Below are 24,168 nucleotides of genomic sequence, written 5' to 3' on the forward strand. Positions count from 1 at the left end.
CCTGCCAAATGTGTCACTGCATAGAAGGAAGCGTGCATCTACTCATGGACGAGAGGCTCGTGCTGCTTGACATTGCAAGATGTAAACATTAATGGAGTCCCCCTCGGCTCAGCTGCTATGTTAACTAGCTCAGTGGTGCTAGGTGAGCTAGCAGTGGATGCATGCTTCCTTCTGCACTGATACGGTTGGCAGGTGTAGGTTGGTAGAAAGATCAGTTCCCTTGTGAAACTGTTCACAACAAGGTCTGTGGATGATCTTGAGTAACCGGCTCATGATTTCTGGAAAGTTTTTTCTGTGTATTTTTTTGACGATTTGAGCACCACAAGCTGAATGCCATCTAGTTCCACGATATTGGAGAGAAGGCAGGCATCTCTGTGGCTGATATTTACAGCACTTGGCAACTCACTCCAAAAAAATCTAGAAGTACGGTAAGAGTTAAATATCTATTTTTCATTTTGGGGTGAAATGTCCCTTTGACAAAGAACTCGTCTGGCTCTGTGTGAACATAAGGACATGCGGCCCCTTAACATGCAGCATGTTATAAGTATGTTATATCTTGTTTTTTGTTTTTGATCTTTAAAAAAAGGGGGTGACTCCAGAAAGTCAATGCACCTGGACAAAGTAGTCACACAGCTGCTCTAAAAACTACTAGCTGTTGTTTTTAAACTTAAGTGTTTGTGTGAATTAAACAACCAAGATAAAATTTTGTAATTAGAGAGTTTGGAGGGTTGACAGCACCAGGCTAGCTGTTTCCCCCCTTTTTCCCAGTGTCTATGCTAACCTAAGCTAACAAGCTACTGGTTGTATCTTCAGATTTCACTCACAGATACAGGATTGATCTTCTGAATTCTTGAAAGTGAATAAGCGGGATTTTCAGAACGTCCAACTATTCTATAAATATATGTATATATATTTTAAGTGCTAATTTAACCATCGGACGATGTGCTCTTGATGTTCGTATGTTGCTGACAGGCTTACAGATGAGAACAGCCTCCTCTCCTGTCATTAGCAAAGCTCAGTCCAAACCCCGCCTACACCCAGGAAAGACCACCCAGCACAAAAACACAGGTGTTTTCTGGGAACCTTTTGCAGCTTGAACGCTCATATTATATGTTACACACTGTGTTGTGTTACACACATGTTGCAAAGCAAAAAAAGATCATGGGCTGGAAACTGTGAAGGAATTCAAAACAGAATTGTAAAAAATATAGTGTTTATCCTGCGTACTGTCTTAGTTAGGTAGAGAAAACACTGATAGTCCATTGATGTAATATATGTAGATGTACAATCCTTCTGCATTTTTTTTCAACTGTAAAAACATCATTTTAGCTTTAAACCTGGATTGCAATTATTTGATAACAGAGTAAATGATTCAGAATCCTTATAGAATAATATGATCTATAATATTTACAATACAATCACCAAATGGCATGTACTATATAAGTGCATGTGTTTGCACTTCTCTGTATTTTATCAGAGGGATCAAGATTTTTTCTCCCCCCTCTAGCGTGACCCCTTTCTCTAATCCTCGGTAGGATAATCTTTTTGTTTTTGTGGGAACACTGTACGCTGTTTTTATCCCAGCTGAAAAATTTCAACAATCAGACGTGTACATAATTATTGACATAAAACGTAATCATGCTGCCCAGACAAATTCAGATGGACACTGTGAGAAATATTACACATTTTCTGAGTGTAACACAAACTCTTGCTCGAATACAAAGTGGTGTAGATTAGAGACTCGGGCTCCTTTGCACAGTTTCCAGCCCTGCTGTGTCTTTGCCCCTCACACTGAACTTGCAACCTTGTGCTTCGTTATCAGAGTGAGCCGTGCTGCATGATAAACTCTCCTTTGTCTCTTTTAAGTGGTTAATCAGGTTATCTTGAAGATTAATTACTGGTTGCATTGTTCACTTCTGGGTAACTTTGATGTTTTCCAGCCTGGACCCCTTTTTTTTATCAAAGTGACTAATGAGAACAACAATTTTAAAAATTGGCCCAGTATTGAGCCAGAGGGCTGCAGACGGCAGCAGCTAACAGGATCAATGTATGTCCTCATAAAGTGCTTGTTTTTGCAACAGACAGGCAACATCATGGAAATGATCACTACAGAGATAGACCTTTTTGTTTAAATGTAAGATTGTTGTTGTTTCACCAGAAACGACCCAAAAATTGCCACCAGCAAACCCACCAGACTCCATATAAATCATTAATCATTAATCATTTTAGCGTGTAAAGAACCAGCATATTTTCACATCTATCTGGGTGAATTAAGAGTTTTGGGGGTTTTTTTCTGCCCAAACTGGAGTTGGTGATTGTTGGGCAGAAAGCCACGACGACTGTGAGTTTCATTTTGTTTCTGTTGTCTTTGAATGAAGTGTGTTTTACAACGATAAAATTACTGTTTATTTAAAGTGGGCCTGGTGGGTTTCACTCATTTATTCTAAGTGTCTGACATTATGGAAAGGATCCCTACAAAGATGGACCTTTTTGTTAATGAGAAAGATTTGTTTTGTTTGACCAGGAACAACCTCAAAATCGCTGTCATCAAACCCACCGGACTCCATTTAAATAAACACAAATTTTATCATTGTAAGACACACTTTGTTCAATGTCGACTGAAACAAAATAAAACTCACAAAGACCATCTTGGTTCATCTTTTCACTGTTCCAACAATCACCAACTCCGGTTTGCTGAAATAAACCCTTAATTCACTAAGTTAGATATGAAATATGCTTGATCTATACATGCTAAAATTACTGTTTATTAAAATAGAACCTGGTGAGTTTGGCGATTTTGATTTCTGAGCTGTTTCCAGATTAACAAAAATGCTGTTTATCTGTAGAGAGGTTTATCTGTAGAGATCCTTTACATAATATTGTCCGACACTTTGGACAATCTGAGCCTGTCAGTGACAAAAACAAGCACTTTTAGTGCATGTAAACCGACGGTGAGCACATGTGGTTACTGGACCAAAAATGTGTTGTTCCCATTAGCCATTTAGACACAACAACATGTGAAAATAGGGACCAAGTTGTTAAATATTAAAGTCATCCTTAAATAAGCTACAAATTATGGTCCTGCAAGTATTTCTACCCAGGTACCAAGTACCCTGCATGGCCAAATAATTAAACTTGCATAAAAGCTGTCAATACTTTTTGAACAATTTGCCATCAATTTATATATTTCTGCAAGCTTATGTAAAGACCATCAAATGCAGATGCAGTATGTCCTCTGTTCTTCACTGTTTGTTTGAATGCTTCCCTCCCTGTGTTTGCGCTTCTCTCGAGGCTATTTGCTTTCCTTCATAATTAACAAACTGGTGCATGCAGGTGTAGGTGTAACAAGGCAGCCTGTGCATGGTTACGGCTTCACTTAAGCTCTCGCCTCCACTGCTGTGCAGTGTGAGGGAAAGAATGAGTGACAAATACAGCAATTTCTAATCTGCTTTGACTGATTGCTTGGGCCAATCAGTGGGCAGTTAGTAGTTTAAGTTGTTATCAAACCTTAAATGTTACGTGTGTGTGCTCAGGACTGCGCCGTCTTCCGCTGACACCATGGGAGAGCAATGTGGTGAACCGCCTGCAGCAGCCAACACACTCCTACCTGGCTCGTAGCCGCAGCGCCATGAGTCTGTCTGGAGAGCAAGCAGGTAATATACACACATCCCATGCCAAAGACCCCTCCTGACTCTTACGGTCAGTAATGAGTAAAATACTGGATTTTTATTGCCAGTGCACACAAATGTAGGAATCACTGCTCATAGAAGTATTTACGCTGTTTATATTTTGGCCTCTTGACCAGAACGGTTTCGGATGTTAATCAGATTTGGCCAGACTTAAAGCATTACACTGTCTGAAACTTCCTTCACCAGCCTGTATCAGGCTCTCAAAGCTCACACATACACACACATGCACGCACACACACACACACATAAAGATCTAAACAAGTAAGCTGTTCAGGAAGTTTCTCCCATTGATATCATCCCCTGTCTCCTACTGTTGTTACCATGGCAACAATGGCTTTAGACAGTTTGTGTTTTTGTTAGAAATATGACTGAAAGGGTACCTCCAGTATTTTTTCCCATTTTCCCATGTTTTTTGTGTCTGTTGAGAGCAACGACAGAAAATGCCAGAAAAAACGTTTTATTTTTTCTGTTGTCAGACACTCACAATAACAATCAGAGCCAGTCAGTGGCAAAAACAAGCCCTTTTAAAGCAAATTAACACTGAACACATGCCCTCAGTGGTTACATTGTAACCCATTTTGCTGTGCTTTCGCTCCATTCAGGATCATTTTCTTGTGTATTTCTGCATGTTTCTGTTGTGTTCTTTGGTATTGTGCTTTTGTGTGTCTTTTTGAATACTCACACTCTCTCTTTTATGCACACATGCACAAGACCTCTTTTTGCACACAACATACTGTCTTTCTTTTGCTTTCCTCTACTCTGCACACTCGTATACATTTGTCTAGAGCAGTGATACTCAATTTACAGAGTCCAGGTGGAGAAATTTGCAATTTCTCAGTGTAAATATATGGATTCACACTGGGAGTTCTTTTGGTACTTTGAATGTAAATGAGTTGAGTTGAGTTGAGTTGAGTGAGTGAGTGAGTGAGTGAGTGAGTGAGTGAGTGAGTGAGTGAGTGAGTGAGTGAGTGAGTGAGTGAAAAAAAGGGAAATGTTAGTTTAAGTACACACCTACTGCATTTATTTATATACCATCATTTCCAAATTAAAAAAAAAAAACTATACATATATATTTTTAAAAAAGCATAAAAATAGAGCTTGTTTATATATTTTTTAGTTTGTAACCCCAATAGAAGTCAGGGCTAAGACCAAAATAGGGTTGCAACAGTATTAGATTTTCCCGGTACAATGACCATCTCAGAGAATATCGGGGTTTCACAGTATCCTGGTTTTACAGAATAATTATTATTGGTCATTTCAAAAGGCTAAAAAAGGGCAATAAATTTATTACATACTGATAAATATTTCTAATGTGTCTTTTATTTCCCTTGTCAAAGCATATTGAGTATCCCTGGCCTACAGTGTGAACGTGCATTTCTTGCTTTTTGTGTTACATGTTCTCCTGCATGCTCTCTGTGGTGTCAGGTCTAATGCATTTACAATAATAATTTATTCTTACTCCATTAATTTCAAAGTAGAGACGCTTCTAACTCTTGGACTTTATAGAGTTCTTAGGGATTGGTTTGCCAAACTACTCCCATAGAAAAAAAATCTATAACCTCACCTATCAACCCTACTAAATCCTTCTTCAAAAGTATAACTCATATTTCTTGCAATTTATTAGCATTTGTGCTTGCAGTCAGTAGCACTAACGCCTTCTTTCTCTTCTTCTCTGTTTCCACTAAACATCTTTCCATTCCTCTCAATCCTCCACTGGTCTTCTCAAACCCACTTCTTCTCTTTATTAATTCATTCGACATCCCTCTCATTCCTTCCTGATCCCTCACTTCGTGCTCCTGTTTATCAAACCTTTGATCATCTAACCTTCACACTGCCCCGATCCACCTTCCTCGAAACACTCCGAACTCCCACCTTGTACATCACCGTAGCCATGCCTGTTTGTCCTCGCTCAGTGTCCTGCCACCCCATGGGCTCCATGTCCTTCAAAGCCCTGCAGGCGCAGCCGCTCCCTCACTGCCGCAGCCAGGAGAGGAGCCTCAGCAGGGGGACGGTCTCGTCCTCCGCCACGACTCCCCGCAGGAGAACCACCGGCACCACACAGGTGGGTTATGTCATCAACCTGCACCTTTGTTTGACTAAATATCAGAGTACTTGTTTTGCAAGTCAGACGTAAGAATCCAGTTTTTGAAACCAAGTCCAGAGTCAAATCCCAAATTTTAAAAAATGGATGCTTTTCAAAATGTTCATTTCTTTTTTAAAACAAGTTTGTTAAAAAGTTACATTGCTGAAAAGCTAATGCTTGCTAATCATTAGCTCACCAACTATGGTAAGAGTAGTCTTAGCTTGTATACTTTTAGTTCTTTTGTTGACCACCATGTGGTTTTTGTACACAAACAAAATTATCTTTATCATTTTCTCCAACTGGTGCTCAGTAAGGTAATAGTAGTTCTTTATATCTGCAACTTCACTGGATGCTGTCAGTTTGGTTCAAACAAAGTGGATCTGGGAAATTAAGCGTTAACTTGTTGGACATGATAAGCATTCTTGGTAATCTTGGGGCTTGAAGGATTTGAGTCAAAAGGCTCAAATCCAAATAAAGTCATTGGTGTTAAAGTTCAAGTCAGCTTGCAAGTCTTTTTTGATTTTGTTAAGTAAAGTCATTCAATTTGTGACTCTAGTCTGACTTGAGTACAAGTCACATGACTTGAGTCTACACCTCTGCTAAATATCTAGAGTTTGTGGGTTCTCAGTGTGTAAGTACAATATTGATAGAAATGTAACCTGTGACACCTGATTTGGTTCCACATTTTTTTGTGTTTTACTATGCTCGGGCACATCAGTGATATGCTGCATTTTGCTCCTCTTCCTCTAATTGTACTTAATATAGTTATGATGCCCCGGATCAGTCGAACACAATATATCCGTATAGCCCTGCTGCTCACACACAAACACACACACACACACACACACACACACACACACACACACACACACACACACACACACACACACACATTACTGAACCCACTGTCCATCTGTCTGCTGCTGTGTCACAGCTTATACCATTAAGGTCTTAGAAGGAGGACATCTTCTGTACTTTATATTCCACACAGTGACCTGCACACACATGCATAAAGCACACGTGGACTCATTCATAATCCAGATTCAGTCCAGCAGACCAGTGACACACCAGTTAAACCACGTATGTGTCATAATGTCTAAAGACTGTAGGTCAGTGTTAATGCGAGTGAGAGTTTGCTGCCCCAGACAAACTATAGTAAGTTCCGCCTCCTCCACAGACAGGAGATAATAAATAAGAACTTCTGAGTTTGAGTGAGAAAACTTGATTTTTATTTTGGCAGCAGTTTTTTTATGTTGATGTCGTGGCTCGGTGCCAGAGGTTAGGCACGGCCGAAGGAAGGCTGTCTGAGTTTAATCCTGTTACTGATCATCTGTTGCTGCTGTCAGTAGGACAACCCAAGTCTGTGCACGTCCTGTGCTGTTACGTTGTGAGTCACTAATGATGTTTTTGTACATTTCTGTGACGTTATGCTGCTGGCTCCCCTCGGTCCTGATCATGTGAATATAAACATTACTGCTCATTTTGAATAATGGTTTTCTTATTGTTTCCCTCCTGCACCAAACAGCAGAAGGACCGCGACAATGTGAGGAAGTCATGGAGCAACCTGTCACTCCCACTGGCTCCCATTCTGACTTTGCCCCCCAACAAGCGCTCCACTTCTCCAGGAAAGAGAAACAGCAAAGTGACAGCGCCCTCTCCTGGCAGGTAGGAGAACACACCCATGATGGCTGAAGACAATGAGTTGGAAGTGCAAGTTTTGGGGCGAAAGCATCAGTAAACTATACTGATGTGTTACACAGACCCAAATAAGAAGCTGGGAACTGTTTTTAGAAGGGCATCCAAATAGAAAAATATCACATCTGCACACTCAGATCTGTGCAAAAATCATGTTTACTATGCAAGCTTTCAGTCAGAGACCTTCTTTAAGTCTGCCTTCAAGAAGGTCTCTGACTGAAAGCTTGCATAGTAAGCATGATTTTTGCACAGAATAAGTGTGCGCGTGCGAATGTGCTTTTTTTACTGTTGATAACAATTCAGCTCTAGCACCTCAGTCTAAGTCCAAATACCAGGTCAGCTGTGTTTAAGAAGGGCATCCACTTTAAAAAACAAACAAAAAAAACAGAATTGTCAACTCGTTCTTCAGTCTGACATTGCAACCCACAAATCATCCAATGGCACTCAGCATTGTTGTTATTACTCCTCATCGGTTCTGGCGCACTACTTGACAAAAGCTTGACAATGGCATTAGAATCACCCCCCATCCGAACAGTCGCCCCATGTCGATACACAGCTAAAGCACACCCATAGCTGCCAGTAGCTCCACACAGGACGCTGATTGATCAGACACACTGAGGGCACACACACAAATTCATTACTTGAAGCCTGACAAGATGGACTTTCATGTTATCATCTGACGTTCCAAGAAAAAAGTTCAAACTGCTGCTTTTCGTGCTGCACACAGGCCTCCACAAAAGTCAGCAGGACGCCCCCCGACCCCCAAGCTGCTTAAGTCTCCAGGGGCAGAGGATCCTGGAAATCTTCGTCCTTTTAGGGTCACACCCGAGAGCCCTCAACCCACCAGAGCCCCGGGAGAGGAGGAAGAAGAGCAGGCCCTCAGTCCTCCTCAGCCTCGACCTCAGCCGGTGGGTCAAAACAAGACCAGCAGTGAGCCGACACCACCAGCAGCCAGCGGTCAGTCACTACAGCCAAACTCTTCATGTCCACATTATTATTCAGCCTGGACTGTTTTTTTATTAGTTGGTTTATAAAATAAACTGGTCAAGATTTAATTTCTGATGCCTTCTAGAGGGTATAAGCAGTCCTCCGGCCCACAAGCCCTCAGCCGGCACCACAGATCCAGAGGAGGCGAGTCGTATCCTGGCTGAGAATCGTCGGCTGGCCCGTGAGCAGAGGGAGAGAGAGGAAGAGGAGCGCAAGCAACAGGAGGAGCAGCGGAGGTAAGCTGGCTGCGCTGAACATGTGTGTGATCCAGAGGGAGAAAGAAGGTGTGTATCTGCATCCTCAACTGTGATTCATTTATTTCTATACAGGTTGGCGCAGGAGGAGATGGCTCGCCGTAAGGCTGAGGAGCGAGCAAAGAGAGAGGAAGAGGCTCAGCGTCAGGCAGAGGAGATGAGAAGGAAAGAGGAGGAGGAGAGGAAGTTGGAGGAAGAGAGACTTCAGAAAGAGAGAGAGGAGGCAGAGAGACTCCAGAAACAGGTCAGAGAAAGTGTACAAGCCAGCGAAAGGCTGAACTTCTGTCTGATTTCAACGTCTGTTGATTTCAAAATAAAATCAAACTCTGTGGGTTTGTGTGTTAGAAAGAGGAGGAGGAGTCTCGACAGAGAGAGGAGGCAGAGCGACTGAGGCAGGAGAGAGAGAAACACTTCCAGAAAGAGGAGGCTGAACGCCTGGAGAGAAAAAAGGTGAAGCATGCTCGCACAAAGGTCACATTTCCAAATGTTCCTCGTGTTCAGTGGATGTAAAAGTAGGGCAATATATTGATATTATCTTGTGATATGATATGAGATCGTCTTGGATTTTAGAGATTGTGATGTCTTTTTTGGTTGTAAAGACTACATTTTAGTATAATGATGTAATTTTCCTAACTCACCAGAATACTGTTTTTTTTGTCTTTACATACTTTGTCATTAAATCCACATTACTGATGATTTATTAGAAATCTCATCTGGAAATATTTTGTAAAAGCACAAATAGTCGACCCTTCATTCTTGTTGCAAAATTGATATCGAGATATTCATTTTCAAAAAATGTGATATTTGATTTTGTCCATATCACTTTTTTCTCGTCAGCGTCTGGAGGAGATCATGAAGAGAACGAGACGTTCAGATCCAGCAGAGAAGGTAAAGGCTTAAAGAAAAGTCTGATTCACCAAAAGAGGAATCCATGTTGTTCGTTGCACTTATTCTCTTTTTATTCCTTTCCCATCTTTAGAAAGTTGTTCCTAACAGGAATGGAGACAATGCAGGTAACTTAATTAGCCTTAGATTTGACATGCCTTTATTTTGAAAAACAAAGTCACTTTTGCATAAATAGCACGGCAGGTAAGAGGAATTGTCCCTTTAAAATATATCCTCTTCAGTTGTTACTTTGATGCTGTTTCTGACTGCCTTGTTGGTTTTCCCTCATCATCAGTGACCCCTGCTGCTCCGACTCCATCTGCAGTGACCGCATCACCAACACACAACAGCAACGGTCGCCAAGCTGACTCCGACACGAACACCACAGCGCTGAGCCGTCCTGACCAGAGGTGGAGTTGTAGACTGCACACACAGCAAACATAATATACCATAAACAATGTTTTTGGCTATGAATTGTAGCATTGGTGTTATTTATAACTTTCAAAATGTAACACTTTCCTTTCCTTCCTCTGTTTTTTCAGGGAGAACGGGGAGTTTGAGGAGGTGATTGAACTGCCTTCACATTCCAGGTTGTCTCTTCCTGAGGGAGAAGAGGAGCAGCAGCAGGAGGAGGAGGAGGAGGAGGAGGAGGAAGAGAGAGTTCCTGTCTTAGCCTTCAGGGAGAACGGTCTCCTAAAGCCTCTCAGCGGGATAGAGGACATATCAGCCCAGCAGGGACCAGGTCAATAAGCGTCTTCTTTCTGCTTCACACCTGGTTCTCTGATTTCTTATTGTACTTCAACCCTTTCGTCTTTATTTTCTTGATAAAATTGCAGAGGAAGTTGGTCCATGGTGCTTTCTGAAGTAAAATAACCCTGATGATGTCGGAGTGATGTCATCAGGGTTATTTTGGATTAAGCTTTAGATCTTTGCCAGAAAATTTGAGTTGCAAACTTGTGGCCTGTTCTGAGTGCCGGAGGTGTTGCAAGTTTTCTGGAAACTGACTTTGCTAAAAACAAGAGTTATCGTCAGTCGCCGGCCACATTTTGGCCTGGACCTTGAATGACATCACGTATTAAAACCTTTGCACCCTGAGAAAATTAATTTGATTTCTTTCAAGAACATTGGAAAAAAGGCAATGAGCAATTTGGTAATAAATGTTTAATATACAGCAAGAAATTAGAAGATTGAGAAAAACATTTTAAAAAGGCATGCGGAAATTTACAGGGAAAAAAGCTCGGGAAAGACTTTATTTCTTATTATCATGACTACATCTTTAAAATGATGCTGTGGAATGATTCTAATTAATTTTCTTTCTTTTTCTTTCATTTTCTTTTCTTTTATTTATGTATTTATTTATTTACTTACTAATCAAATTTTCAAGTAATTCTTCTTGTCCTTCCTCTCCTATTTTTTTTTACTAAGTTTTGGGTAATTTCTTCTTTCGTTGCTCATTGCCTTTTGCCAATGTTTTTGCAAGAAATCAAGCCAAATTGCTTTCAAAGGGTTAACTAAGCCCCAGTAGCAACTAACAGGTTTTTGTTTTTTTGTTGTTGCTCTTGCTGTTTAGATGTTGCCTGATGCGCTGTTAGGTGGAGATGATTGCACACACAGAGGGACAGGAAGTGAGACGGCCAGAGAGAGGTAAGACAGAGCTGCTGGACCAAATCAAAGGAAGGACTCGCAGCATCACAGCCAGACTCTTTCAGAGGTTTACTTTCTCACCCTCCCATGACTGAAGAGCACTGCAGCCATTTTCCCAAAGATGGTGTCTCCAAAGACCTCCCTAAAAATTCTCCAGAGAGACTTTTCCCTCAGCAGACTCTCTGGGGCACGAATGGTCTCCTCTGTCTCTGATACATTCAGTCACAATGTTCTGTGTACAGCCCCGACGCGACGCGAGAGACAAATGATAATGTAAACTGAGATCTGCCGTAAAGTCTTCAGCCGTGATACTTGAAGAGATTTTGTTGTTGCTGTAGAAAACTGTAATCATATTGACAAAATCAGCAAAAACTGGAACTCAACAGGCTCCGAATTACCAGGTTTCATTCATCTCTTTAACTGGAACCTCATAATTCTCAACGTTTATATCGAAACGTTACAGTGACGGGATATAGGAATGACGTCAGTGCATGAAGATGTATTAAAACTGCAGGAAAGTGTCATGTAATGTAATATATATTTTTGCTGTGTCTACAATGTTTAAAGACTAGAGGTTATTATTGGGGTGAGGCAGGAGCGTCAGAGTATCATGGAGTTTAAGTTAAATATTGACGAAATGAAAATACTGTTCTCACATGAGAATTAGGGTGTAAACTACAGATTATTCTTTGTTTAGTTTTATTTAATTGCTGTACAGATGAAATGTGATTCTTTTTTTCTTCCTGTCTTTCTGTTTAAATTGAGAAAATGCTTTGACGTTAACCGCCCTTTCATTGGTTTACCCGTTATATTCCCTCCATCAGTGCTGCATCCGGTCACGCTGTCGAACTCGGCCGGTGATGGAGCACGCAGCCGTAGCTTAGCCGCCTTGTATTGGAGGTTTGTTTTGGCCAAGCATAAAACAACAACAACAAAAAGCATTTAAATATTTTCTGTTAATTCTGGGATAATCTGATTCGTTTGATCTTTTTTGATTTAAGAAGAAATGCTGCTAATTTTGACGTTCCTTTGCCTTACCGGACACATTGTAGAAAGAATGAGGTTGAAATGAAGATATGCATTCCCAGCGTGAGCTCTGACATTCAGGCCACATGCCATAACGCTCCAGTGGCTTCTGTTGCTTGATTTATATTAATATGATGAAGCTCGTGATGAAGTGTCAGTTATGTTGTCATATGAGAGCTATGATGTCAAACAACTGGTCCTTTAATACACATTGTCAGTCATGAAAGAAAAACGAGGGGAATTAAAGGGTGATTTTCAACCTGGGCTCCTTATTTCCTCGTTTTTTTTTGTGTCTAATTGTCTAATGAGAACAATAAATGTTGAAATTGGTCCAGTATTGAGCAAAAGGGAAAAAGGCTGCAACATAATATTAACAGTCAACTGATCATCGTTAATTTACATCAAATAAAAGAGCTTGTTTTTGCCACTGACAGGCTCAGTGTCTGACAGCATTAAAAGGAAAGGATCCCTACAGAGACAGACCCATTTGTTGTTAATTTTGTTTTTGTTTAACTAGAAAATGCCCCAAAACCACCTGCAGGGTTCCCACAGACATGGAAAACCTGGAAAAGTCATCGTCGTCAAGTCGTTTTCTCCCCACCTTCCATCTCTCTTTATGTATGCCAGCTGAAATTATGTTGGAATAGAGTTTGGATCTGATATGTTATGATAAAAAAAAACTTGTTTATCCATGAAAATGTTCAGGAACTCTATTTAACAAAAGCAAACATGCTGCAGTGTAACAGGCAATTGTGCAACGCCAATTCACGTCCACTTGAATTGCCTGTTTTTACCACTGACGGGCTCAGATTGTTATTCTAAATATCTGACATACTGAAAAATGGCCCCTTCAGAGATAAACCTTTTTACAAAGCAAGATCCTTTTTTGTTTAACTAGAAACACAAAGTTGTTATTGCTAAACCCACCAGACTTCCTTTAGGTAAATACTCATTTTGTCAGTGTGAAACACACTTAATTCAAAATGGAGACGAACAAAAAAGCCGCCTTGGTTTTTAATTTCCACCGTTCCAACAATCACCAACTCGTGAGAATTACTATTTATTTCAATGGAGTCTGTTGGATTTGTTGATGGCAATTTCAGGGCTGTTTCTAGTTAAACTGAAGGGTCTATCTCTGTAGGGATCCTTCCCATAACGTTGACTAACAATGTGAGCCTGTCAGTGGCAAAAACACTTTTAGTGGGCGTACATTGATGATGTACAAATGCCCTGAGTGGTTACATTGTATTTTGTGGCTGCTGGGTGCAGCCCTTATGCTCAATACTGGACTGACTAAAAAACTGTTGTCCTCATTAGTCACATAGACACAAAAATGTGAGAAAATGAAGGCCAGGTTGAAAAATACAGAAGTTACCCTTTAAAGTCAAACACTGAAACCCAAACGCCTCTGATATTCACTTCTATCTTTTACACTCAACTTCCAGTAATGCTGCTTTTTTAGCATTTGGTTCTCAAACCTTTGCACTTCTTCTTTGTTCAAATCTTGCATCATCACCAAAATGGAAGGAAACTTCAGAAAGATTACCCATGTCTTTGTTATGTCGTGCTGGTCTCTGCCAGCAGTACATAGCATGCTGTTCAACATGCTAACTTATCTTTAAGATAACTTGCTTGTAAATTACATTATACATACATATCCTATAAATTATGTTTAAAAGTTGATATATTTTATAAGACTGACCACAAGACTAACAACTAATGAGCCCTTCATTTCAGATGAGCGGCTGTGGGGTGAGATCTTTGAACCACTGTAAAACTGAAATCACTGTACAATTGTTGCAGCTGTACTGTTTGGCAAGTAAATAAAACTTTTTGAATTGATTACCTAGGCACTGATGTGGTAATGCTGTTTTTTTCTTCCTTTTTTAATCTAAAATACAGAGTAATAGCAGGGGAAAAGAATAATTTACAGTGCAATTTAAACATGTAATACATTTATTTTAGTATAAACCAAAACCACCAACAAACAGCAGGATATACTGAAAATACTTTTCTAAGTGTACAGAAAAGTAAAATCTTTAAACTTTTTTTACATGTAGAGGGAAGATGGACAGTTTGACCAAAAAGGAAAGACAAAGAAAATATTTACACTGAATGAGAATAGTTGATAGAAAACAGCATCATGTAAGTCCAGAGACAAAATATATTTTTCAAGTGTGTGTGCCTCGATTCAACCAAACAGATGAAGTCAGAAGTGCTTTTGCACAAGTTGATAATTTGTGTTTTTTCCAAAAGAACTGACGGAAATTTTATCAAGTTCAGACGATACACACAAAGCCACAGTGTGGGGTTTTGGTGTGCTAACATCCAGTAATGTCCACTCCAGTAACATACACAGCAGCTCTAGTCTTTTACGCAATTTTTGCGTAGCTGGGTTTGAAGGAATCAAACTGCGTCAGTTTCACCAGTAGAACGTTTTGGTGAGGAAACTAGCAGCGGCGTTGAGCCAGCTTCCGTTTGAATCTTCCTTTGCTGTCGTGCGGGAAATTGCTCTGTCGACTTCCCTCTCCGGGCTCTCCTCCTCCTCTGGGAGGTAGTCTGGTAAAGCTGAGTTTTGCTGAACTTTCACTCCAGATGGGTTCAGAGGGATTAACACCTGAGTAAAATGGTTTAAAAAAGGAGAATTTGAGAATTCACCCACAATTCTTGATTTATTTTCCAGTGGATGCTCAAATAGTTTACTTTCTTTAACGTGTTCAAAACGTGCCCAAAATGTATGAACACTCACCTCTTCTCCTGCCTCATTCTTCACCACCTGTTGGGCCGACAACACCTTCGTGGCAGCGATGGCCGATGCCAGACTCTGCAAATTAAGACACATTAGTGAAACAGATGTCTGGAATTAATACTACTGTACTGTTTTCTTCTGCACCCGTGTATTTAAGTGGCTTTGATAAGGCAATAATACAAATGCTGGCTATAACTGACCTATGGGGTCCCCCAGTGAGTAAATTAATTATTTTACTAATTCCTCTAGCATTCTACATTAATTATTATTTGCTGATGATGATGCAGATTTATTTATTATTATAATGTTGAACATGTTTGTAACAAAACAAAGAATTGAATTATTTAGAGAGTGATGTCCACCAAATCCCTGGGGATTCATATTGATAAAAAAGTCCTCTTTTTTTAAGTTGAGACTTTTTCTTCCACTTAAAGCACTTTTAACCTTATACAAGTCTTTATTTGAGCCTACTATAAATGTATTAATCTAATTTTATATTCTGCAATACCTTTTCTTGTCGTCTTGGGAAATAACAGATTTTACATAGCTACAGGCTTGTTGCTTCCTAAGCAGACACTGTTAGTAAATGTTTGTGTTTGTGCGTTACCTCAGTGGGCAGGTCTGAACGGATGCGGACGGTGCATCTCTTAGATGCCATCTGGAAGGTGAAGCTGATCACTCCTCTAACCTTCAGAAGGGCCTCCTCACACAAGCCTCGCTGGTCCTTGACAAGAAGGGACACTGTGTTGGTTAACTTGCTAGCAATAATAATAATTGACACCATCATGCATAATGTCGTGTGTGTGTGTGTGTGTGTGTGTGTGTGTGTTTCAGTGTACTCACAGTGCTGTCCAGCCCCTGGATGTGCAGAGTGACAGACTTGGCCTTTTTGTTGCTGGAGTTGATAAAGAACTGGGATTTCTTACTCCTCTGCCTCTCAGGTGTACGCGGCACAGGATTAGCAGGTGCGCTCAGAATGTCAAACACCTCCTGAGCCAACGCTGTGATGTCAACAGACAGGTTCTCCCTGTATGGAGAGATATGATATTTAAAGTAGCCTGGTCCCAGACCTCTGAATGGCTACCCACATCTTTGGGTCGGTGGTACTGGTCTGCCATTGTCATTTTTTTCCCATCTGACTCAGCACCTTGAATCTCTTTTAGAATAACAATTACAGACTATCACCATCTGCTAGTATGATGAGTTATTTCCTCTAACGCAAGTGCAGAACGCACATGCTAGTTGGCTTTAGTCTTTGTGGTGTGTTTGACGCAACAGCCGGCTTCTTTTGCAATTAATTCTATAATTATCTGCTCCCTGCTCACCACTACTCAAGCAGACAGTGTGTTTCTAGCATTACCTTTCTCATTAGAAAAATAGCCAGATGTTAGTGGGTTTTTGTGCAGTGGTAACAAGGCTCTAAATAGTGTACAAAATTATATAAATAAATAAATAAACATTCGCTCACCTCCCAGTGAGATTCTCCAAGCTCACCATCATACCCAGTTCATTCTTCATGGTGGGGATGTTGGGGGACAACTCAGCCAAGTACCGCAGGGTCTGAAAACAAAGGATGACATCAGAGGTATAAAAATGTATGCTGCATGCACTTACAGTAAACATGTGCTCATAACACTGAATGCTCCTTTAATGTGTGAGCAGCAGGAAAGCAGAACAACCGCAAACAGCCTCCATCACCCACCTGAAGGGTTGCAAGGAGCACCTCTGGGCTCTGGTGGTCCAGGAAGAGAACCAGCCCGGGGAGACAGCCCTGATCCTGGACAATCACCTCTCGGTTCTGCGGTTCAGAGGCCAGGTCCCGCAGCTGGCTCACCACCGACAGAGCATCCATCATCTTTGAAAACCTGAGAGTCGGAGTGTTTTTTAATTGTGAACTTTTCCTGATTTATGTTAACGTTAAAGGCATGCTGGACACGTTAAACTAAGTTCATTTAATTCTGACAAAACATTAGTTATACGCAGATTAGCTGCATGATTTGAGGTAACAGCTAGTGTGTGATATTAAACCAGGACCCCCAGGATAAGAAGAGTTTATAAACACTAAATAAAGTGTCCTGTCAAACCGCAGCGCTGACATCGTGGCTAACGAAACATGCTAACGTTAGCTACTTTTGAAACGTTAGAAACACGAAGAGCTCGGCAAACTGAAGTAAAGGACATTTTTATTCATCTCGTTGCGCCGCTAAAAAATACATTTATGTGATTCCTACAACTACCTTTCATATAAATGCCCCGAAGGCGCGATAAATGCAGTTTAATTTAAGTTGTATCGATATTACTTACCTCGAAGAAGAAGTAGCTCGTGTACAAAAATACAAATTTGGTGCTAGATTTTTCGTGATACGCGATTGGTCGAGCCGCCTTTGCTTCGCCGTATGGTCGGGCACTCCTATTGGCTACTCACACTACTTCTGTTTTTACAGCCAATCAGAGGAGGCGTTGCTGCTGCGGCTTTATTTGACTTAACAGACCTTCTGCCTGGACGCGTGAGCTCAGAGGGAAGCTGCAAGTTTTTAGTGTTTATCCGCAGTTACACTTTATATTAGCGGTTATTATAAAGTTACACGACAAATGTAGCTGCTAATGTACGTTCTGACGAGAAAAGTCAACGGTAAGTACACAATGAAGTTACTGTTTTCGCGTGTTTGCTGGTACCGCGCTTCACTGTTGATGAGCCATGCAGCTTTACAGAGGGACACACTGCGGTACCTGTGCGGGCTACCGTTACCTGCAGTGCCCCGCACAGAAAGGTTACTGTTTATTTTAGGTTAAAACTAAAATACACCCTGCACCGTCTTTTAACTGCTGATCCACGCGACTTCAGCAGCCGAGTCAGCATCCGCACAGAGACAGCTGCTTCCCTCAGCATCACTTTGTGATGTTACCAGGTGACACTTTGACAGTCGCATCAGTGATGAACTGCAGGAGCTCGTGGAATTAAAGTTTTAAATAAGACATTGAAAAATATCTTAATTCAGATTGGCGACTCTGAAAATGCCCCAGCTGTTTCAGTTTTGGTTAAAGGTGCACAAGGCAGGTTACAAGTTATGTTCACTGTTAAATCATCACCAACTAAGTTATTGAAACCTCTTTAAGTTAACAAATTTAGCTGTACATTATCAAAAAATGTAGACATTTTGGTTAATTCAGTGGTTACTGAATGATAATACTGAGTTACTAGCATTTAAAGGAACAGTGTATACGATTTAGGGGGATTTAGTGGCATCTAGTGGTGAAAATTGCACATTGCAGGTAGACAAAACATACGCCTGGAACACACTGCATGCATGAGCAGCGTGTGACAGCAATCTTGCCGATGTGTGGTGTTCATGTTAATATATTAGAGCAGCCACAGTGTCGCTGTGAGCAGCGCTGCTCAAGTGCAGCACATCTTAAGAGTAGGAGGCTCTGCAATTTTTTATGGGTGAGGCAGGTGGTTTTCAACAAAAATAGACTGTGAAAATGGTCTTTTGATAATAATATTGGCATTTTACCACCTTTCACTGCATTTATAGACCAAATCCTTTCATTTTTTTTTGTTGTGAAATATTTGCTGACAGTGCAGTGGCTTGCACAGCTCAGTGAATGTGTACTGGCTTTTAATTATAGAACTACAGCACCTGGGCCACGCACTGCCTGCATGAGCAGCGTGTGTGCTTTGTGGAAGGTGTTGTTTTTCATTTGCCCAAAGTAACAGGTTGATGCAGCCACACTGCTGAAGCGAGCAGTGCTGCTCAGACACGGCACGGCTGCTGCTCAGCTGCGGCACACCTAGAGAGTCTCGTCCATTTTTTCTGCTTGACGCACACATTTTTCAGCTAAAATAGTTGGTGAAAATGGTCTTTTGATAATTATATCCAATTTATACCATCTTTTACTACAGTTTCAATGTTTTTATCTGTCAGGACTTGAGAAAATACATTTTTCTTCCTGTTTCTCTCTCAGAAGAAAAGCCCTCTGACAATGTTTCTGATCAAAGAATCCCTTCTGTTGTTGACATGCGCTGCTCATTGATGCAGTGTGTCCGGGGTATCAGAGCAGCAGGCAGCTATAAAAAGCTATTAAAACAGAGGGGAAAAATATCACTTGTAAAAATATCTGAATAGTCAGGGCTTAAGCCTTACTGAGATATATATGTTTCTTGCAGTATAAGGTACTGCAAGAAACAACAAAAGGTTTTGAAATTGTCCTAACATGGATGATATTCACTAAGACATTGGCTTGATTTGTTGTCTTTAGAGATTCAAGCACTGACTTTTAATCATTCTCCTTTAAAGCTGAAGTGTTGTATCTTGTTTCGTTTCAGGTGTTAAGTATGTGACTTAGTGGCCTTCATTCTGTGTTGGCCTCTTTCCAAGTCAGTCAGCAGAAAGAGGAGCTTTGCAGTCATCAGCCGGTGCAAGAAAAGTCCTTCCAATGTCTTTAGTAGAGGATATTCTGGACGTGCTGCGGATCGTGCTGGAGTACTTTGGAGTGCCTCCGGACATGGTAAGCGCACGCACTTATGTTGTTATTAAGTTATTCGGGGATATAAAGAGACCTGCTAACTGTTTTTGTGGATGCCAACAGTACAGTAGCATTTCTTCACTTCCTGAAAATTAACGGAGTGAATATGTCAGACAGCAGTGTTATTTATTTGTGTACCGTCTTGCTTGCAGCTGGTTCCAGTGTGGGACAGTCAGCTGTGCGGTCAGTATCGCAGCATTGTGCGGATGATCGGGACCAACCTCCCCCTGACACCTACGCCGCGCGTCCACTTTCAGGTACTGTGCCGATTGTGTTTTCTAACAGACTGAAGATTATGATGAATTTGTCTTTACTTGGTTAAATTCAATTCAATCGAGTGGAAATATGTGCTTTTTATAAAATTTGCCTTTAGCAGCGCTAATATTTAACAAAATATTAACTAAACTACTATTAACAACAACTTTAAATGTTGTATTTTTCACATACTGCTCCCTTAACGGATGTTAATTTTGTGTAAACTTTTGTTTGTATGAACATGACACACACCAAAGGAATTACATTTTTACACAGATTCATACTGTCCTAGTTTTTTCCATTCTCACACTTCTTCTGCAGATCATTTTCACATTTTGATAAAAATATAAGCCCACCATCTTCTATGATTGTCTTATTATTTTGTCAGTGTCACAGTGTGTAATATCTCCTTGTCCATATTCGGTCCTCAGATCCCCCTGCTCACCCATCGGCCCCACGGTTATGTCGACGACGCCGTGGAGACTCCGTCCATCCCCTCGTTCGCTGACGTCATGTGGGTGTTTGAGGATGAAGGAGAGAGCTTTGCAAAGACCAGGTAAGGATGCAAATGGGCACTATATGAAGAAAGTAATGTCATAAACTTTGTGGATTACAGACAAATAGTACACTTGACTAATGTACACTAAATAATTTGGTTATAAAGTAAAAAGGGTGAAATGGCCCGTAAAGTATTATCTGGGAAACTGCCTCTATCACTGCCACTTAGTTCATCTTATATATATGTGTCTGCCTGGATTTGTTTGTTTTGCAGCTTTGAAAACACACACACATCTGGATTGGTTGGTTAGGGCTGGAAATGTTAAATAATGAAACTTTTACTAATTATTTTAAAAATGTATCTTACTTTTTACTCTGTTCATTCTATTTTATAATCCTCTATAATAAATTGTCCTTATATTTATTATTTTTATTGCATTGCTGTATTTTTCTTGTATTGTGGTATTTTTGTTGTATTAATGAGCACCTTGTATTTGAAATTTGCACAAAGGCACTACGAATGAATACATTTCAAGTTTAAAACTAATGTATAATCTCCATACAGGAACCATTTACCTCCAAAGACGCAAAGTACTGTAAATCGGAACATGGTGAGGTACCAAGGGCCGCGCCCTCAGAGTCACGTCCAGAGAGGAGGCGGCGCTGCGAGGCAGACAACCGACCCAGAAGCTCTGAAGAAGATCACAGCGCTGGAAAGCGAGCTGCTCAAACTCCGAGCTCAGATAGCCATGATCGTGACTGCTGCGCCAGCCTCAGGTGCACACTCTGTGAACCTCTTCTTTTCACAAATGTGTTCAGCATGTCACACTGCCATTTAATAATATTTTTGTGTTCTTTCAACATTTCGTTAGGTCTGACCGAGTCCCAGAATACCCCAGGCACACCTTTGATGTCTCCTCCCCCTCTGCCAGCTCTCACCTCCACACCTCGCTGTGCTGCTCCACCCCCACCACCACCTCCACCTCCTCCTCCTCTTCCTCCTCCCTGCCCTGCCTCCTCCACTGAGACTTCGTCTGTGTTTGAGTTGATCCGCCAGCGCAGGAAGAAAGAGAAAGACCAGGATCTGCCCCAGGACTCCAAAGTCAAAGGACTGCCATCCATGTTGGATGTTCTCAAGGACTTAAATCAAGTTAAACTGCGTTCAGTGAAGAGGTAGGCGTTAGCATCGATAGAATATGGAACTTTTGATTGAGTTATACCAATGTTAAAACTCCTAAAAGCGAAAATTTATGTCTTAATGTTGAAGAAGGTTTTTTTTATGCCTTTAGTTTCAGCATTCAAACATCTGTTGTAATTTCTAGCAGTTTTTTTTTTTCCGTGATTGTAATTTTCCTCACCTTTTCTCATTTTTTATGTTTTAACTTAAACAAATAACAAAGCATTTTCCCTTCTTTGTAGATCACCCGGGGGGACGCCAGTCAGAAAGAGACGCAGTAAGGGAGGCGCAGCCTTGCTGAATGACCCAGCGGCTCTTATCGCTGAAGCCCTAAAGAGAAAGTTCGCCCAGCATCGCCACAACAGCTCCTCCGACAAAGAGAACTCATTAGAGCTCTCACCGTTCGGCAGTCCAGAAACACCCAAGGTTTGATTTGATTTTGAAATTTACTTAGAACATGTAAAAAAGTGTGCAGCTAGAAAAAATTAATATTTACAGACAATGAAAAGCATAAAGCAAAAGAAACTGTCAAACACTTGATGACTTTGTTTACATTTCTGACAAGGAGTGATAAGAAGTACTAACTTATTAAAATACTGCCCTTTCTCCATAACTCATTAATTTATAATTGATAAGCTTCCTTAATAATTTAAACCTATACGCTAATTAATTTTCCAAAACTTGTCTAAATATATTATTTATTACTGTTTTATTGGGGCCCACTTTTGCAAAATGACAAGAGGCTTATAAATAAAAAATAATAATATTTATCAGAAGAAATGAATAAAACAAAGCAAATCCTGTCACTCCATCCTCATATAGATTGCGTGTTTAAGGGCATTTCTAGCTCAGACCTCTGTTGGGGAGTTCAAAAGAGAAGCTATATTTAATGCTATTATGCACTCGGACACATTAGTTACTTTTCCGCACGTTACATTTCGGGCATTAAGGACTAATGCCCAAAACGTCATGTAGAGGCAATCGGATCATTTTTATGGGAGCATGCACTAGTGTGCTAGCTTTATTTGTTCTTTCACATCAGTTTTTGCTTGGTCCAGCACCTAGTTTTTACCACTTTTGATGTGTGCACTGCTTGAACTTTTCTTATATTTGATGTACAAAAGAAATCCTAATGTGAATCAATTCATTTTGATTCTGAATTTGAAAATGGTCAGAGGGTCACCCAGCACCCTATCATGGGCCTGATTTGGCCCACAGGCCGTAAGTTAAGTATCTCCAGTGTATCTGTTCAGTGCTCAGTCCAGCTAACCCTGACATGTGTGTTCTCACATACAGCTCCTCCTGATGTGTAGATATGTTCAAGGTTGCAGTGCACATGTGAAAAGTACTATAGACAAACCTCATACTCATGCCGCTGTCTGCAGGTCTACTAATCTGATGCTTCTGTTTCAGGTCCCTCTCCACATCAGACGGAGTCAGGGGCGCCTCCACCTCTGATCCCGTTGACCTGACCCCGAAAATGTCAAAGTCAGATGTCTCATCGGCTAATTACAGCTCCCACTGCTGCAGCTGCTGATTCACATTTCCTTTTTATTTTGTTTGTCTACTCTGTTGTTCTTGTAAGAGTTTTTGTCTCACGATGAACAAAGTGCTTGTTTCTGTTTCTCTTTGTTGGGAGGCATGAATGTATGTTTGCGTTAGAGCGATTGCTGTGAATGAGGGTTTTGGTACAAATATTTTGTTTTTGTACAGTGAAATGTTAGTGTTGTTCATACAGTAATATGTTTAGATTCAACAATATTTTTAAGCAGGTATGCACTGCAGCTACATGCTTTAAAGTGACTTTGTGAGGCCTTAAAATTCTTACCTCAAACAAGTGAGATGAATAACTGGGTATTGAGATTCACACAGCTCTGTTCTATGCAACTGCTGTTTCAGCTTGTTTTATTAAATTAAACTGTCAAAAGTGCACTGATAAATATTTTGTTTTCTGTTTGTCCAAATCCACTTTTAGTTCATGTTTGTGACTTTATATTGTAACGCTGTTGCTTTTCGCAGCAGTGAGATCATCAGCGTTGAATTGATTTTCCAAAATGCAAAGGTTATAACACATTTGTGGAGTTGTGCACATGATGTCATTTCACATTTTAGCTTTGTGTTAAGAGCTATATCACGTTAATAAATAGGTACTTCAGCAATTTATTACTACTACAGTGTTTTTCATGTGGTTTCACACAGTAATTCGCCTTTTTAAAGCTTTCTGTAAGTGTTTTACTAAACAGAGCTCCAGTTGACGATTGGCCTTTGCATCTGGCGGGGTTGGTAATATCCTATTGGGTTTACAGTTTTTTTTGTTTTTTTAAATTCCTTATTTTAACCCTGATGATTGCCTTTGGGTTTATTGTCATTTTAAGTTTTGCCCTTCACTGTGGAGTGAAAGGTGAGCATGAACATCTCACTTGGAGAGAAAGTGACCCTAAAATAGTCTATAGTATAAACAAACAGAGGGTATTGTTCAAACTATCTGCATACTGTGCGTTACACCAATGTATACAATTTATTTATTTTTCTCTACTCTTATTTTACTCTCCCTCCTGAGCTGCTGCTGTTGACTGTGGAAGAAACTGTGACAGTATGAGGCACCTACATAGAAATCAGTCCGGCTGTTTCAAGCAACCAAGAAAGTCGGGTAGGTCTCTGTTTTTAAGTTACATTCAACCACTGCTAATAATAAATGT

General features: G+C 40.5%; 3 protein-coding genes across 3 annotated transcripts in view; 2 read left to right on the top strand and 1 right to left on the bottom strand.

Moving 5' to 3' along the window:
- map7b (microtubule-associated protein 7b) overlaps nt 1-12,746 on the top strand; it is a 36,164-nt gene extending 23,418 nt beyond the window's left edge. Inside the window, exons 7-19 of the mRNA XM_042503616.1 lie at nt 973-1,068; nt 3,534-3,653; nt 5,579-5,751; nt 7,298-7,437; nt 8,195-8,424; nt 8,540-8,690; nt 8,784-8,952; nt 9,054-9,158; nt 9,546-9,596; nt 9,688-9,721; nt 9,889-10,003; nt 10,136-10,335; nt 11,164-12,746. Coding sequence (XP_042359550.1) covers nt 973-1,068; nt 3,534-3,653; nt 5,579-5,751; nt 7,298-7,437; nt 8,195-8,424; nt 8,540-8,690; nt 8,784-8,952; nt 9,054-9,158; nt 9,546-9,596; nt 9,688-9,721; nt 9,889-10,003; nt 10,136-10,335; nt 11,164-11,174 — 1,595 coding nt within the window. The 3' untranslated portion in view covers nt 11,175-12,746. The remainder of the gene's footprint in view (nt 1-972; nt 1,069-3,533; nt 3,654-5,578; nt 5,752-7,297; nt 7,438-8,194; nt 8,425-8,539; nt 8,691-8,783; nt 8,953-9,053; nt 9,159-9,545; nt 9,597-9,687; nt 9,722-9,888; nt 10,004-10,135; nt 10,336-11,163) is intronic.
- A 1,469-nt stretch (nt 12,747-14,215) lies between these two features.
- armc1l (armadillo repeat containing 1, like) lies at nt 14,216-17,385 on the bottom strand. The gene is made up of 7 exons (XM_042503724.1): nt 17,317-17,385; nt 16,715-16,877; nt 16,481-16,572; nt 15,856-16,039; nt 15,620-15,736; nt 15,013-15,087; nt 14,216-14,880 (listed from the first exon to the last, which is right to left on the bottom strand). The coding sequence occupies exons 2-7, from the start codon at nt 16,865-16,867 to the stop codon at nt 14,686-14,688; spliced, it is 816 nt and encodes a 271-aa protein (XP_042359658.1). The 5' UTR covers nt 16,868-16,877; nt 17,317-17,385; the 3' UTR covers nt 14,216-14,685.
- A 115-nt stretch (nt 17,386-17,500) lies between these two features.
- On the top strand, nt 17,501-23,622 carry mtfr2 (mitochondrial fission regulator 2). The gene is made up of 8 exons (XM_042503645.1): nt 17,501-17,644; nt 19,340-19,521; nt 19,692-19,796; nt 20,226-20,350; nt 20,858-21,069; nt 21,165-21,465; nt 21,712-21,895; nt 22,883-23,622. The coding sequence occupies exons 2-8, from the start codon at nt 19,450-19,452 to the stop codon at nt 22,925-22,927; spliced, it is 1,044 nt and encodes a 347-aa protein (XP_042359579.1). The 5' UTR covers nt 17,501-17,644; nt 19,340-19,449; the 3' UTR covers nt 22,928-23,622.
- Nucleotides 23,623-24,168: the final 546 nt, after the last annotated feature.

Source organism: Plectropomus leopardus, chromosome 16, assembly GCF_008729295.1.
Source record: "Plectropomus leopardus isolate mb chromosome 16, YSFRI_Pleo_2.0, whole genome shotgun sequence".
Taxonomy (NCBI): Eukaryota; Metazoa; Chordata; class Actinopteri; order Perciformes; family Serranidae; genus Plectropomus; species Plectropomus leopardus.